A 16,554-nucleotide genomic window follows, 5' to 3' on the forward strand; every position below is an offset into this window, starting at 1 on the left:
AAATAAACTATCAAACATACATTTAAAATGTATTCAACTCCCCCTCCTCCTTCCTTCATATAACTCTCCCGGAACCATAAAGAGGTGTTTAATGCCCGGGGACTTTTTTTAAACGTGCACCCTTTGATCAAAGACAGGAGAGAACAGGTAAAAGTGTATAACATGATACGCTGTTTATTTATATGTAACTTTACAATAACGCTCACAAAACGGCATTCAAACCACGTAATTTGTCCATACACACATGTTGTTTAATCTCGATTGGTTGAGCAACGGAAATATTGCTCCGCCAATCACACCATACAACAGGCGACAGGTGTAGTTTATATTAGTTTGGCGCAGTCAAACACTTTCCTCCCGGCATCTGTAGTAAACAACAGAGTTCAGATTGGCTGCAGATATTACGCCATGCAATAAATATTTGTAACTAATGAGCCGTTGTTTTCCTGTGTAGAACTTCACAGTGCCTCACTGCACAACCTAGTGCTAGGCCAATAAAGACGCCTTTAACAAACGTAATGGGCACTCATGTGGTCTCAGTTACAAATTAGTTTTATCTTGTTGTATTTGAATTTTCACTTAATAATAATAAAAGTGTAAGTACTTTATATACGTAGGTGCATCTGCATGTGTTTTAGTACTTTATATAACAGAACACACTGACATACTATTTGAAAAGACACATTTATTGCTACATTATCATTTGACACATGCCTGTTGGCTACTTAAACTGTACATGTTATGATGGAAATCATTTCAGAATATTTTTGATTATTATTTGTTTAGCAGTTTGATATGCAAAGAAGACATCAATTATTATTTTATATTGTATTGCTCAGAGCATGAAATATGGCTATATCTATTAAAACAGCACAAAAAGGTTTTCATATGTAAAAGTAAAGAGACATTATGAAATGCACAATATTTGTATAAAAGATAAGTTACATAACTTAGAAAAAAAGTAATGTTCTAGTAGAAACTAAAACATGCGAAGAGGTTTGACTAAATCTGAAGGGCGAGATTTACTCTGAGAAGACGAAGTCCACCGTCCACCTGTGCCTTGTTAAGTGTGATCCTGTTAACAGTGCTATTACATAAATGTGTAACAAATATACAAATAACAGATGATGCCGACCTGTTAAAGAACATTTTGGAGATCTGTTCATTCACAGAATGGTCAAACTCCTGCTCACACGCCCATACAAATGAACAACAGCTCACACACTCTCACACACACATACACCACAGGACAATTGAAATCCGATGTCTGAACACACAAAAGTGGGAATGTCAGTCCTCTGAGCTTAGTGGAAATCACGTGTGTACGTGGTTAATAGTGATACACTGAAAAGATCAATCAGAAACATATCTGGCTCTGCCAAAAGTCAAAAACTGCAGATGACACTCATCACTACTGGGTTTCATCCTCTCAGATATATTTTAAACAGACAGATAACCAATAAATATACAAAATATGTACGAAACATCGGCAGTTTACAATGCATTTGTCTGTTACAAGTTAAGTTTAGGCACAAAGTTAGAAGTCTGGTTGGGAAGCAAAGATATGATTGTTCAAACTGATGGGTCGACCTCGGGTCTGGATTTAGAAGATATGCTGGCTGCTTCCTGGGTGCTGTTCACTCAGCATCTGGACATCAAACCCATACATAATTAACCAAATTATACCTTTTCTGAAAATATTATAAATGTCAAGATTGTAAACATGGTATGGTAGCATTAAAAACATTTTACAAAAGAATGGACATATATTTTCAGTCTGCTAGAAAAAGATGAATTGTCATTATCACAGATGTATAACTAACTGTTAAAGTTAATGTTACTTACTTTATGCTGTATGTAATTCAGTCATCAGATGCTCAGAGGTGGCCCATGGGGTTTGATGAGTCAGTCATACTGGGATGGAAAGCGAGATGCATGGACTGTTGATCCGCCATGACTGCAGACGCCTTCTCTTCCTCTCTCCTCCTCAGACATGCTGCCTTCGGGTTCAGGTTCCTCTCTGCAGGATTCAACAAACAATGGGTTAGCGTTTGACCAAAACAAGAAGCTAAAACATGTGGTAGAACAAGGAAGTTATTCATCGCCATCCAATGAGTAATGCAAGTTCCGTTTTATGTGGAAAAAGCATAGAGTATGTATTATGCTTTGGTTGTTTCTTTCCTGTCATTATTACTTTTTATGTTTTAGTATGGTTAGGTGTACTGCTGTCCTAGTGGCTTTAAAGCTGCTTTTATCAATATTTGTATATTAAAAATAAATGTAACTACGTTTACTTAACAATATGTTCCTTGTAGTGACAAACCCACAGGCTATTTTTATCATACTGCCATTGTTCTCAGCTAATGCTGAGCGTTTTAACATCTTTCAGCTATTGTTTTGATTTTAGGCTTTGCAAACTCAATGCTTTGGTCACTCTTATCAGCTTTTATCGGTGTAGTTCAACTGCAGCAACTGGCAGCTGTTTTGACCCTCTGTGCACTACCTGCCCAGTAGAGATAATGTTAGCGTCTAGCTGGTGACATACAGTATAGGAGCAATTAGCTGCTCGAGACATTTCATCATGAGCAGGTGACAGGAGGGAAATATGTTGTCCCCAAAGTAGATATGATGAAGGATATTTACCCTGGATAAACTGTTTACATCTTTAGAGTCTGTAACCAACTGATTATTCTCCTACACTTACACAAACCTCATATTAGGTGTTGCTTTCACTCTCTCCGCTACTTCTTTTACTTACACAAGGCCTCATTTTAAGGATGCACTGACCTCTGACTTGTTGTTCCAGGCTGAGGATCACAGCTACAGCCTGGTGCAGCACCAGCAGCTTGGTCTGGGGCTTCTCGCTTTTCAGGTGCAGCTGACACATGTGACCCAGCTCCTTAAAGGCCTCGTTGATGTCCCGCACACGCAGGCGTTCACGGGCGTTGTTGGCCATCCTCCTGTCGCGCTCACGTTCGACCTTCTGCTCTGGGGTCAGATCCTCATCCTCATGGATACTGCAACATCAATGAGAGAGAAAGAAATGCTGGTAAGAACTCAGCTCCAACTTATTGTCTGAATCTTAAGGAGGCCTTTCATGATTTGACACTGATATTCACACATCAGTGGACTGTGTGGAGTTATACTGTGGATGTGTCTGCCCTCTGCTGGTCACTGGGCTGACATGTTATTGGGTCTCCTGAGGTTATTTGATTTGTCCTCATTTGTTCTGTGAAAGGCCTTGCATACTATATCGAGAATCCCTATCAGTCAATATGAGCTGCAATTTAATCACATTTTAATAGTTGTTTTCTTTACAATCATTGTCAAGTTTGCATGCGAAAACCCAACAAAACAAAACGTCCAATAAATACAAATGTTGCTGGAGGCTTGCCCACATATCAATTTCCCTGAACTAGATTATAGATCTAAATAAAAAGAAAACACCCGCTCAGGCTTCAGAGCTGATGTCATGAAGAGGGTTGTCCTGAAGGGACCGCTGAAACTAGAGACACCAGTACATACCCTCAAATTAATCTGTGACATTTCCAAGATGTACAGTCTACTTTTAAATCTCTGGCTCATGTAAAACAAAACCAAGAAAATGAATTGAATTGTAGAACTTAACGTTTGATAAATGTATCGAGGAAAAAATGCCAAACTTTGTAATGAAGCAAGTAGTTTTTGCCTTTCTGTTTTATATTTTCAATACATTTGAATTTCTTGACGCCTAATGATTTATTTCAGCACCGCTTATTATTATTATTATTATTATTATTATTAATAATAATACCTTTTTTTTCATAACCCTACCACCTTAATACACCTTTCTGTGTCTTTACATTTACTTAAAGTCTTGGCAGATCCTCTTTTCTACTCGCGTAATTTGCAGCAACTCAATGCAACATGAAGAAGAAATATGAGGCAGAGTTAAATAGGCTGGCCTGGACACAGCTGCCCTCCACAGAAGGGGGTCCTGCAGTGTTTTAAATGAGTGAAACTCAACGGTAAGAAGACTCCAATACTTGCCTTTAAGGGAGGGACTTTAAATCTGCTGTAACACTGTGGCGTCACAAAACCCATTTGTTTTAAACTCAATCATTTTTTTTCAGTGCAGATTTTAAATCATGCAATCAGTCATTTTGATACAATAAGCCAAACTCAGCAGCTAGTTTTAAACACAAATCTAGTTTTTCTGACTATGAATGCTGCTTTTTCCTACTGATCAGATAAGGGGTCCTGTTTACCTGTTACATTGGCTGTTATCTCCATGTGTTTTGTTTTCGCTCTCCTCATCCGATCTCTGGCTGTCAGAGCTGTGACTGTGGTTGGTGTGCATCGTCTCTTCCCGTTCCCTGCTCTCCATCTTCAGCTCCAGATTACTTCCTGTGGCACATCACAAAGAAAAGAGAAAAATGTATATATTAAAATTGTGAAATCTACTCAGTCTTTATAGCTCATGGGTTCAAAGTTCAGATGTGAAATAGATGAGTGCAGCAGCCTCTACCTGCACTTTGCATGTGTTGTAGCGTGGCCCTCTGTTTGACTGGGTACGGGTGGCCATTTTGTGTGCGGCTCTGGAAGGCTTGATGGTTGTTGTTCATATTGACAGCTTCAACCTTTAAGGGTCATAAAGAAAGGGAGAGATAAGGGCTATATTTATGTGTTCATAGCTTCAGCCGCATACAGTATACAACTTTTAGATCCAACCAATGACAAATAAGTCACAAAACCAACATCTGCCTCCGACGTAACACCGGGTAGATCTCTTGCTCTACAGAATTAATTTAATCTCAGACAATCTTAATCCTCCCCTTAAAACTGCGATATACTCCCTGCATATAACACTAATTCTGTGCTGGAATGAATCACTTCTAACAGATACATCATTTGAAAAAATAAAAGTGAGAGAATTGAATGCCCCCTCCCCCCAAAGGATTAGACTAAAAAGCCCTTTCCCCTGCATATACTCCACTCCAGCTGGGCTAAAATCCCCTGGTCTGCTGAAAGTGAAACATGCTGGAATAGGAATTGCACGATGAAGGCGTTCCCCACCACCCCACCGTGGAAGTAAAATCTGCACATACTGTACCCTCGCTATACAAGGGCTATGCAACATACCACTGTCCTTTGTGCTCAGTTTCCTATTTCAAGACAACAACCCGTACATGAGGAAAACCCGCAGACACAGCGGGTGGAAAATTCCAACTCATACACAAAACATGGAATTTCCATACACACTGCCCTGTCCTTCCATAAATATTTAAAGGAAAGGGTTGTTTACCATGGCTGGAGTGTGGCAGGTGAGCGGCAGGGTGCTGGATGATCCCAGGAGGCCTTGCAGGTTCTGGTTTAGCAGGCCGTGGATGTCAGCGGGCAGGCCGGCCGTGGGGCCCACAGCGTGGTTCCTCAGGACGTGGATCACATCGTCCAGTCTGTCCAGCCGGTCCTCCACCTGAGACTGCGCACACCAAGGGAGGAAATGTTATTTATGTGGTGTTTGCCAATCAGGGAACAGAATTGAATTTCATCTAAGGTAAATTCAATCTGACCTTTTTTTTTTAAACAATAAAGAGCTCTTAAATCCATTCTCTCAAAAAAACTGCATTTTTTATGTCAAGTAACATAAAAGGTTAATTGGAAATAGAACAGCACTTGTAAAGCAAAGACCTCTGCCAAGGTCTCATGATCTCTCGCAATGTGAACAAAAGGGGAGAAATAATGTCTGTATCTGCCTTATGATTTGGTGCTGCTTCTAAATATATTGGGTTCATCGCTGGCCCATGCTACAGCCTTCCACCAGTTTAAAAAAAGCATGCTTATACAGACAGAAAAAAAGAACAAAACTAAAACTATAACCTCTATGGCAGAGGTAATGATATAAACCTTAAAGCAATAGTTTAATATTTAAGGATCTAGTGTTTTTAACATCCTGGTGGAGAGATAGCTGACAAATAGACATCACTCATATATGTGTGTTTGAATCTAAAGACAAAGCAAGCAGTTAGATATCTTGACTCTATTGGCTCTTGGCTCGATTTCTTGGCCCGTTGACCTCCTGTCTCGTCGTGACCTTGAGGTTGCCAGGTCTGGCTAATAAATCCTGTAAAACCACAACTGGTCTTTTTTTAACTACCGATTTTTTAAATAACCTTCAGACATAGCTAGGCCAGCTGTTTCGCCAAGTGTCCAGTCGTTGTGCTAAGCTATTATTATTATTATTATTATTATTATAATAATAATAATAATTATTATTATTATTATTAATAATAATAATAATAATAATATATTATTATTATTAATAATAATAATAATTATTATTAATAATAATAATAATAATAATAATATCATTTATTGTTATTTTCTTCATAATGGTCCTTTCAGGTGTGTGCAAAAATGTTACCTGTTTTCAATTTGTATGTATTTTTACTGTTTATTTGTTTGAGTACACTTCAAATGAAATATATTCTTAGGAACAGCATATTGAATACATTCTCCTTTTTCATTTTGTTCATATCTATACAACACGGTAATAATAAAAAATGTTCGGATGTGATATGAATTAAGTCTTTACCAATGATATAAGTGAAGACTCATAGTGTGGGGAAACTGGTGCTTGGGCTGAACTCCGAGGCCACATGTTGGTACCTGAGAGGAAGAAAACAAACCAATAAGACCATGAAAAGGGAGATAAACGCAGAATATAAATAGTATTTCACTGTGAGGAGAAGCTACAGCAGCTTGTGTTCCTCCAGTTTTACCTGCAGGTTCAGTTGCATTCGGGGACGGAGACCTCGCTGGTGTGGACGAGCTGGAGGGGAAGCTGCTGCTGGTGTGATCGGGGGAATAAATCTGGCACCAGACAGGGGGAGAGAGAAGGAGGGCGGGGGGGAGTGTGAGCAAGGCATGGATCATTTTAAAAGCACAACTTGTCATTTCTGCGTACGGTTTTACAGCCGCTGCCACAGCCTTCGGAGCAGGCTCGTAACCTGAACTAAACTCATCAATTCTGGTCATTTTACTAGTTGGCAGCCAATAAAAAGTCCAGCAGTACGAGAGTGGCCTTTCGTTAATATGCACTAGTCCGCTCCAGGCAGGGACAAACCCCTATTTTCTTTGTGTATTATGCCGCTGTGGCTCTCGGGGCTTGGTTTTATGCTCTGGTCTGACTGTTTGAACATAACACGGCTTAGATGAGCCGCTCTAATAGGATTGAGGTGGTGCATACTTACAGAGGCCAGAGCTTTGCCCAAGGTATCGCCTGTCTGTGATCCTCCTGACACATGTCCCTTGCTTCCTGAGACTGAAAAAGAAACAATAAATATAAAATATTAAAATAAGCGCAGACAAACCCGGGCTGAAGTAAAGTGCAGGTTCATTCTCCATTTCCTCACCTGTTGAATTGTCTGAGGTGTTGATTGTCGGCGTGCGTGCTGCTGTGTTGTTGCGGTGAAAGGTGGACATTGGAGGGAGACCCCTGTTCATGTCTGCAGCCACCACTGAGTGTGGAGAGTAGTTCTGAACAATAAGCAAAGCACACATCATAATTAGCACAGGATGCTGTGCTGTCAAATAACCGAGGTCCAGGAGGTGAGTCTCACCAGGTGACTGTGCTGCGCCGGCTGCAGGCTGCTGTAGCTCCCCGTCTGTGTTTGGTGTGCGGCTCCCAGTGCACCTTCATAGCCCTGCTGGTTCAGACCATTTACAGCATTCCAGATGTCGGGCGAATTGCTTGTCCCCTCTAAAATGAATAACAATATGTTATAGCCTGCACTGGAGCGGCATCTCAAACAGCCAGTCAAGGCATTAAGCTCTACAGCGGCCTCCACGGAAACAATAAAGCCCCTATCAGTCTGGCAATGGCTGAACAATGTTTTATTACAAACTATGTCTGAGCTCTGAGAATCATGGGAAAAACCCTTACCCTACAAATAAAAAAACATATTACATATAACTATTTTCATTTTCAAAAAGCAATATTGTTTTTCTATTTTAGTTCACCTGTTTTACTAAATGTATCTTACCTCGTTATTCTATCGGGCACTACAGTTGGTATTACTTATTATACAGAAAATACATAAATATATGTATTACTCCGTTATGTTCTTTTTATATTGTTGTGTTTTATATTTTTGGGTAATCTCTAACAACAACTATTTCTTATCTTATCTTCAGTATCATATTCACTAAAGCCCAGAACGTAAAAACCACATTAGCTATTTGTGCTTTTGCGTTTTTATGTTACTTAAAGGCAACCTTATTTACGCGTGGAAAAGGACGGGTTAGCAGACAGCTATTAAATGTATAACAGTACAATTTTGTACGAAAGTAATGCGTTCTAATAACTATTTTGATCCTTTGACTTTTTATATAGTGAGGTAAGATAGTGAGATAAGGTCAATATCTTTATACATCATATCATGTATTTGGTATAGCTATACTACAGAAAAAATGGCTTTAGTGAATGCTGACCCAAAGCAGAATATTCGAATCACAGTGATTGCTGCTCGCTGGAATAATCAAGATTATTCAGGATTGTTTGTGCTCACCAAAGAAGGTGCTTGCAAACACATTGCTGTGGGCCTTGGAGGACGGATGAAAAGACGAGTTCTGGTTGATGTCATCATCATTATTGGGAGACTGCCCATAAACCTAGGAAGAAAAGCTTGTTTAAGGCATTGTCGACTCTGACGTGTAACGTCATTTTACACAAACAATGATTTTCTACTTGTCTAACACTCAAACCAATCTTGCTGTCACAAACGGTCTAATACTGTGAGTACATGCTGAAGCAACAGTATTATAAAACAAAGCAGAGAGGATGATGCACACTTAGAGCTATTGCGATAATCCATAAGCTGCAGATCCATGCACCTCCTCATCCGGATTTAGGAACCATTCACCATGAGAAATCCCTGCCCTAATCATGATCAGGTTCGACTTGCTGGAGAAGACTGGGATACAATTCCATCTCAAATAATTACAGGCCTGCACATACTATGTCCTCTGAAAGAAACACACACAGAACCCTAATGATCCCCTTATGTAGGAAACAAAACATTGAGGATAGCAAACAGATTTAAGAATTTAACTAAAGATACCTCTGGTTAATGTTTTTTTCTTACTGTTGTTAAGGGCTGGAGATTGCACATATGCGCCTGAACCAACACATGCTCACTCACTCAAACCGACCAAGAGGTCTGGGCTGCACCTGCACCTCCCCTGGTTGCTTTGATGTGCCCCAGGAAATGAAAATAAACCTCCCTGCACAGCATCAATGGGGTGTCAGTTACCCGGGCGACAAGTTCTGTAAAGCAGGCTATTAAAGACTCTCTTGAGTATGCTATGCAAGCACACTCACAGGCTCAAACACACACAAAGACACATGGTCTTAAGCACACACACACTCACTCACACACACACACACACACACACACACACACACACACACACACACACACGTACGTAGCCGTGACCCTGGCTGGCATGAGTCCCATGGTGATTGTGGGCTTGGCCAAACAGAGGAGCCCCTGCCGACACTGGGCCCGTCTGAGCCGCCATGGGCAGCATATGGCGCAGGATAAAGCCAATTGTCCTCCTTACCATCAGCATAGCAGGCGACCCGTTAATAATGGTCACACCCCCGCCCCAGCACGCCCTCTGTGGCCGTGGGGGCCGTCACCATGGCATCCTCTTTTAGCATAGCATTGATTTAGGAACCATCAATCACTGCATCTCAAATGATAAGGGACCTTTTTTCAGCCAATAAAAAACACAACTTGGAGAGAATTAAAATAATGTAACACCTTCTTACTTGCATGACTAATCGTTTAAACACAAGTCTTTTTTGCTATTAGAGTGTATTTATTGCTTTTCCAAAGTATGTTTTATCTAAAAATATGTACACAAACAACAAAAAGCCACACTATTTCCCATTGTGAAGGCACACAGCTTTACTTTGCTGGATGAGTGAAATATCAACTTGCTATTCAGGGCCTATGCTGTGCCCCACCATGGCCAACTCCAGCCACATGCAACCAATTTTCTGCCTCTGTGATCCACGATGTCTGGATATGGTTAGTCTCACAGAGATCAAAGCTGCCTTTGATAATGGCAGCAGTGGTGGAGGGACTGCTCCAACATAGCGGGGTTAAATCAAATAGAAATAGCAGCAATCTGCTTCATGTCAAGATGTTTTCTGCTGCTAGGCTTGACTACACGGTGCTCAGTGAACAGGAAGCATGAGGTCTAACCGGTGCATTTTAACATGGGTTTGTACAAACCACAAGTGAGTGAGGTGTTACTGGATGCTAACATTAATTTAGATGTTGTGAAGTTGTTATAAGTTGTGTGATTTTGTAGGTCATCATGATTTTATTTATTATTTGTAATAAAATACATGTGTATGTACATTTGGTTTAAATTTGATAATGGGGAAACAACTAAACAGGTAAACCAAAAAGTGACTCATATGCATCTCACAAAGATTTTATTTGACCTTATAATGTAACACAAAGCCCCTGCAATAACTCCGGTAGGTGTCAACTATTTAAGTTTGAACTACAAAAAGCAGTATACTGTAACTTTTACACAATTCTTCAGGAAAGGGACAATGACACCCTCAGAACAAACTATAGACTTGACCTACCTAAAAACTTAACAATCTATCCACCTCTGTCTCTCCATCACACAGACAAACACATGCAAACCAGCCTCATGAAACAACCTAACATCCCAGCAAATGTTCTGTACAAAGTAGGAAGCATCCCCCAAACAACTATAGCCAATGCCTCACTAAAACATGATCAGAAAATGTTGAGTTTCAACTTTTAAATAGCTTGCACGTGGATACATTTCATACTGATGAAGAAATGAAGCTGTAAGAGAGATAACACCCCTTCAAACACTATCAACAAATACAACTTGGATTATTTTTTCATTGTGCATTGTAAGAAGTGCAACAGCATCATCACCAAACACACTGACAGTGACATGCATCACCCGGAAAACATAAATATATACATAAGAAATGCACTCACCGGTTTCATGTTGTAGCAATACATCATTGAGTTGTTGCCTGTGCCAGAGACAGGATGAGCACAGTACATAACTCCGTCAGATTCAGTGCAACACTCAATACAATCCACTAGCAGCTCGTCTGTCCGTTTCTTTACTCATGTGTGTGTAGTCCACATGCACTCCTTCCCCTAACCTACCCCTGCTGGCCATGCAGCTACCCGCAGACAATTTATGCAAATAAGGGCTGGACCATTCCAGGTGGCAGAGAGGGGTGGCCCAGGGTTGATGCTATTACTCTACTACAAGCCTGGACTAGAATATTCTAAGCAGTCTTTTTGTATTGTATTAAAGGAAAGTATTAGAATAAGCAAAGTCAGGTTGTTCTGTTAAGTTTTACGTTTGTTTTTAATTAAAGAGGCTGTTTGCGCAATATGGCATCATGAAAGTAACCTGTATTAATCAGGGGATTCCCCACCCACGCATTATCCAACACCTTGACCACACCGGAGAATTAAAATAGGGGGGGTGAGGGGCCACTAACAACGTAGTTTATACATTATGTTGTTCAATGGCCATCCTGTATGACATCCTACGTTGTTCTAAAATCTTATCCATGCAAATTCAGAATGGCGGCATTCAGATGATCACATGTTAGCCAGGTAGATGTTTCCAGTAAACAGAAGCCTCCACACCCCTGTCTGACCTACTTGTACAAATAGATCCCGATCTTGAGTTTGTAAGCATGTGTGGCTTTGTGAGCTTCTCCAGCGGCTGGGATAAAAGTTATTTATACAGCAGCCTGTCTGGATGACCTGGTACTGAAAACACTTCCTGCGTGAGGTAAATCCACTGCCTGAAACTGACAGTGCACTGCATGTGCAAACAAACAGCTCAGATATTAGGGTACTTTCTTCAGAAAACTCTCACTGTCATCTTGTGAGCCAATCGTCATACCCGATACTGTGGGGCTACCTTTAACGTTTCCTGTATATTTTTGCACATTTCTGCAGAATCTTAACTCTTTTAAAACTGTGCATCTCTTTCAATTTTCAATCCTGCAATTCTTTTCATATTTCTATTTCACTTTTTTTGTTTTGTTTATATATTTCTTGTAAACATTTATTTTTATTGTTTAATGTTAAATCAGTTACATAATAGATTTTAAAATAGTTATACATTTGCTCTGAATTTATTACTTAATTAAATCTGTTTCTGATTCTAGGAAGTCAACTGAGCTGCTAATGTTTAAATACTAATAGGATAAACGATGTCAACAGTGCTAGGCGCTGAGCTGCTATATGTTGTGCAGTAATCTCTCTGTATGTTACATAAATATAGTTAACCAGAGAGGGAAAAACAACTCTGCATTTGGCGTAAAGCTCAGAGCTGAAGTGTGCCACTCCGTCCCGGCAAGGCATTGTGTCCTAGAAAGACCTCACAAGAATCCAATCAAATCATTTTCACTGAGGCAGTAGCTACTTGAACTCGATGTCATACTAACCCTGCAGTGTTGACACTGAAGCCACACGGGACTGTGTGTGATGTGGAATCTTCTCACCACATCTATTTCCATTTGAGTCATTACCATAATGCATGCTGTGCTGCCCAGATGTATGAGTTTGAATGGACAGCTAATGTAGTTAAAAAATAGTCAAACAATATTTTTACTAGGCTTTTTTAAATAAAGGCATTAAATAAGGAAGAATTGATATAACTGATAATGATTGTATACTGTACATCCCGTTGTTAAATGTTGCAATTTCATTAATCACCATAATGAGTAGTCCGATGTTGGCTGGAAGAAAATGCAAAAAACCTGATCTGAGAGCAGAAAAACCAAAATGTGTTTACTGGTTTAAATCTGTCTTAAAGTGAGCTTCCTCAAAGTCTAATCCCGACCACGCTAGTGTTAACTGGGTTAGGCGGTCAGTCTCTTCATCTTCATTATAACAATCATTGGTGGAACTCCCTTTTATTTTCTAGTTATACCATCTGTCCTATAATTATATATATTTTTTCAAATTGGTATTGGTTATGAAGGTGAAATGTCCCTATTGCATGTGAAATAAATGACAAAATTCAGGACACATAATCCTGGAACAACAGTGGATACTGAATGACCTTTTCTTCTGACAGAAATCAGTTCTCCTATCTAACATACACACACACACACACACACACACACACACACACACACACACACACACACACACACACACACACACACACACACACACACACACACACACACACCCACATCTTGGGTAAATGATCCAAGAGCAAATATATACAGTCCCCTAACCCTGAACTTTTCATCAATCTTAGTTAATTGTAGTCTTGTCAGGAGTGTGATTATTCAAACAGGTAATGCAAATGTTAATGAGTTTAGATTTGCATATCTCCATTTTCCCATGGTTGAAATGTCATTGGTTATGACGCTCTACAATGAAGAATGTCACTTCTGATGGCCCCCTGATAAGTTGTTGGCCATTAAGTGTCCAAAAAAGCCACTGAAGAGGATGGAGGAGAAAGTAAAGCCGTGCTCGAAATATAAGAAATGAAATGTCGACTTTGATGCAAACAAAAACATATGCATGCAATAACTGCAAGGCTCAGCTATCAAATTCAATTTTATTTGCAGAATGTATTAGAGGCAACAATGTGATAGCATTTTGTAAAGGTGAGAAAATCTATTTTGACAAGTCCCACATAAATAAACAAAAAGCTACCGATATCCCTTTGCAGTCACGGTTGTCCTTTTCTGTAAGATTGTGCATACTACGCCTGCAACACACATTTCAAGTGTTACTGGCATATTGCTCATCGTCATGCGCCTGATTTGACATGGCTCTAATAACTATCTTCCTGCCAGTGATTGGCATTCACACAAGAAGGGGTGAGTGGGACTGGGGAGCAGATGGTGACATTCCACATGACCAAACTGATCAATCAGCATGCTGGGACGCAGGTGCAGCACAGGCGGGCAGCACCACACCATCTATTTCACCATCTACGGGGCACAAACACATGGGCACCAATCGTGGCACCCTGAGGATCTGCATGCTCCTCTGTCCCGCTGCGCCAAGGTTGATGACATCAGAATTTCCCATCCGCTCTTCCACAGGACGCCAAGGAAAAGGAAAGAGGAGGAAAAAAATGCCGTATAAAATCTGCAATAACAGCCCAGCCCGGGATAGGTTTTGTAAGTGACGTCAAAGCCAGGGACTCCCATATTTTATCCTTTAACTAACATGATAAACAGAAAGTAAACGTGGGCAAAGGTATAGCTAAACATATTCTTAACGGTATCATCACTTGGTCATCAATCTGTATTTTAGAGGTAATAGTTATTATTACTGCTGGAACATTATGCTAGCCTGTATGCTTTCCGTGACCATAACGAAAGTTGATGTATTCAAATGTTTCTGTACCTCTAAAAACGCATTCCCACAATTTAAAAGCTGGAACCATACAAAATATGCCTCTTTTGCTTAAAACATTATTGAAACAATGAATTTATCATCAAAATAGATTCTAATTAATATAAACTTAATTGACATAAAATTAATATAATCTATAAAAAAGATTTCATATAAACAACATTATTTTTGGAAGAACACTTGAGCACTTGAATGAGAAGGAGTTTACCATCAACAGTAGTTCTGATTTTACCCGACAGATCAAAATGTACATAAACGACAGCGTTGCTGTAAGAGTATTGTGTTTCTACTAAAGCAAATCATACAGAAGTTATCTTTTCATTTTTCCCTTTATAGGACAAGACAGTGAATGCATCTTTAAAGTGAACAGGCCTGCTGTTGGCGTACAGAGGAAAGCGTGTTGGCTGTGGTGTTTGATACCTGTTTGCGTGACTCTGTGCTGAGGATCTTCTGTGTCTTCGGGATAAGACCTGAGCATGACAAGCTGATCTTATAGTCTGGCCTGAGTGCAGGAAGAAGAGGGGGTTGTAAGAGGATTGGAGTGGCCATTGCTGCACGGTGCACGTGTGAGCTAGACTCACCGACCTCTGCACCACGGTAACTGTCCCACATTCACAGTACCCTTTGAGGAGAGGACGGGTTGCTTAAGGTCACTGCTGCCAGTCTAGAGCATGACCTGCTTCAATTGCAGGGAGCAGGTAATGAAATCAAAACTGTACAACAACAAAATAAGTGGTGATTAGGGGCGAAGAGTGTGTTTAAGTGTGCCAGCATGTACTGTGTAATGTGCAGAAACACAGGTACACACAATCAGCTTTCTTTGCTTGTCTCCAAGAACAAAATCCTCTTAAAATGTACATTAAATTATCGACCGAGAATGGATGGCCCTTATCAGCTTTGTCTTGATTCATTTTAACATGTTTTCTTATATTAAGGAAATTTCATTTAAAATATTCTGATTGTGTTAGGTTAAAATATGGTAATGCATGTTTTGAGATAATTCTTCTAAAATGTAATACTTTGTAAGAACTTTGGATCATCAAGCAATATAAGCCAACACATGTCTCAGAACTAAACAGCCTCTATTAAGGAGACATTTTCAATTGAGAAAGTGTCATGAAATGGACACAAAAATGGCAACAACTTTTGGAAGAGAGTTGTGTAAATCTTAACATTTGGAGGAATGAGCAAGGGCAAAGACTGCTGAGATGAGACCTTCCAGCCCAAATGAGAAGTGACAGGAGATTGACAGTAAAATAAATCAGTCCAGAATAGCCAGCAACCGAAGGTCAAAAATAGAGTGAGAAAACAATGACTAACAAGGAAAAACATTTTCTTGAGATTTAGATGAAGTGTCACTGTTCCACACCTCTGTTGTTGATAACAAGCCAGAAAATCACAAGGTCTGAAGGATGTGTGTGAGAAAATTGTTTAAAAATGTTGAAGTTTACAATTACAATTTATTTTACTCAGAGATGTTTGTTTTACAATTTCCTTCTGTATCCAAAACACCCATGAAATCTCAGTCACACCACAACTAAATTAGCAGTACAATCCTGAAACTCAAATTGCTCATTGCTTATTTGCCTCTCATTTTTTTGTTTTATGTTTCAAAATGATCAATAAACAAAGTGCAAACAGGGCCGACCAAGCAATTACGTTGCAGTGCAATGCCATTTGTATTTGCCTTTAATTCAACAAATTATGGTTTTATTTGCTTTTCATACAGCAGAGGGTGCTATGCTGGACACCAAAACACTACATTCTGCAAAGAGTAGAATATCATATCATACATAAAATATATTTTATTTATAGCTGCTCCAGCAGGGGCTTGGACTGGGAACCGTAGGGTCGCCGGTTCAAGTCCCCAACAGACTTGAAATATGGAAAGTGGACTGCTACTTGGAGAGGTCCCAGTTCACCTCCTAGGCCCTGCTGTGGTGCCCTTGAGCAAGGCACCGGACACCTCCAATCCCCCCCTCCCCATTGCTCCCCGGGCGCTGCACGATAGCTGCCCACTGCTCCTAGTACTAGGATGGGTTAAATGCAGAGGACTAATTTCACTGTGTGTGCTCTGCTGTGTGCATGTATGTGA

General features: G+C 40.0%; 1 protein-coding gene across 1 annotated transcript; it reads right to left on the bottom strand.

Moving 5' to 3' along the window:
* Positions 1 to 148: 148 nt before the first annotated feature.
* On the bottom strand, positions 149 to 11,243 carry LOC134874291 (transcription factor 12-like). Its single transcript, XM_063898380.1, has 13 exons — positions 11,040 to 11,243; positions 8,550 to 8,652; positions 7,602 to 7,741; positions 7,395 to 7,518; positions 7,233 to 7,303; positions 6,762 to 6,852; positions 6,575 to 6,648; positions 5,285 to 5,461; positions 4,508 to 4,619; positions 4,248 to 4,386; positions 2,788 to 3,017; positions 1,846 to 2,020; positions 149 to 1,648 (listed from the first exon to the last, which is right to left on the bottom strand). The coding sequence occupies exons 1-12, from the start codon at positions 11,106 to 11,108 to the stop codon at positions 1,878 to 1,880; spliced, it is 1,473 nt and encodes a 490-aa protein (XP_063754450.1). The 5' UTR covers positions 11,109 to 11,243; the 3' UTR covers positions 149 to 1,648; positions 1,846 to 1,877.
* Positions 11,244 to 16,554: the final 5,311 nt, after the last annotated feature.

Source organism: Eleginops maclovinus, chromosome 2, assembly GCF_036324505.1.
Source record: "Eleginops maclovinus isolate JMC-PN-2008 ecotype Puerto Natales chromosome 2, JC_Emac_rtc_rv5, whole genome shotgun sequence".
Taxonomy (NCBI): domain Eukaryota; kingdom Metazoa; phylum Chordata; class Actinopteri; order Perciformes; family Eleginopidae; genus Eleginops; species Eleginops maclovinus.

Bases quoted from the DNA above. Each gene is read 5' to 3' on its own strand.
- LOC134874291 (XM_063898380.1), bottom strand. From the start codon at position 11,108: ATGTACTGTGCTCATCCTGTCTCTGGCACAGGCAACAACTCAATGATG. The intron at 6,853-7,232 runs GTAAGTATGCAC...GTCTGGTGCCAG, and splicing joins TGGGCAAAGCTCTGGCCTCT to ATTTATTCCCCCGATCACAC. The intron at 6,649-6,761 runs GTAAAACTGGAG...TCTTCCTCTCAG, and splicing joins GAATGCAACTGAACCTGCAG to GTACCAACATGTGGCCTCGG.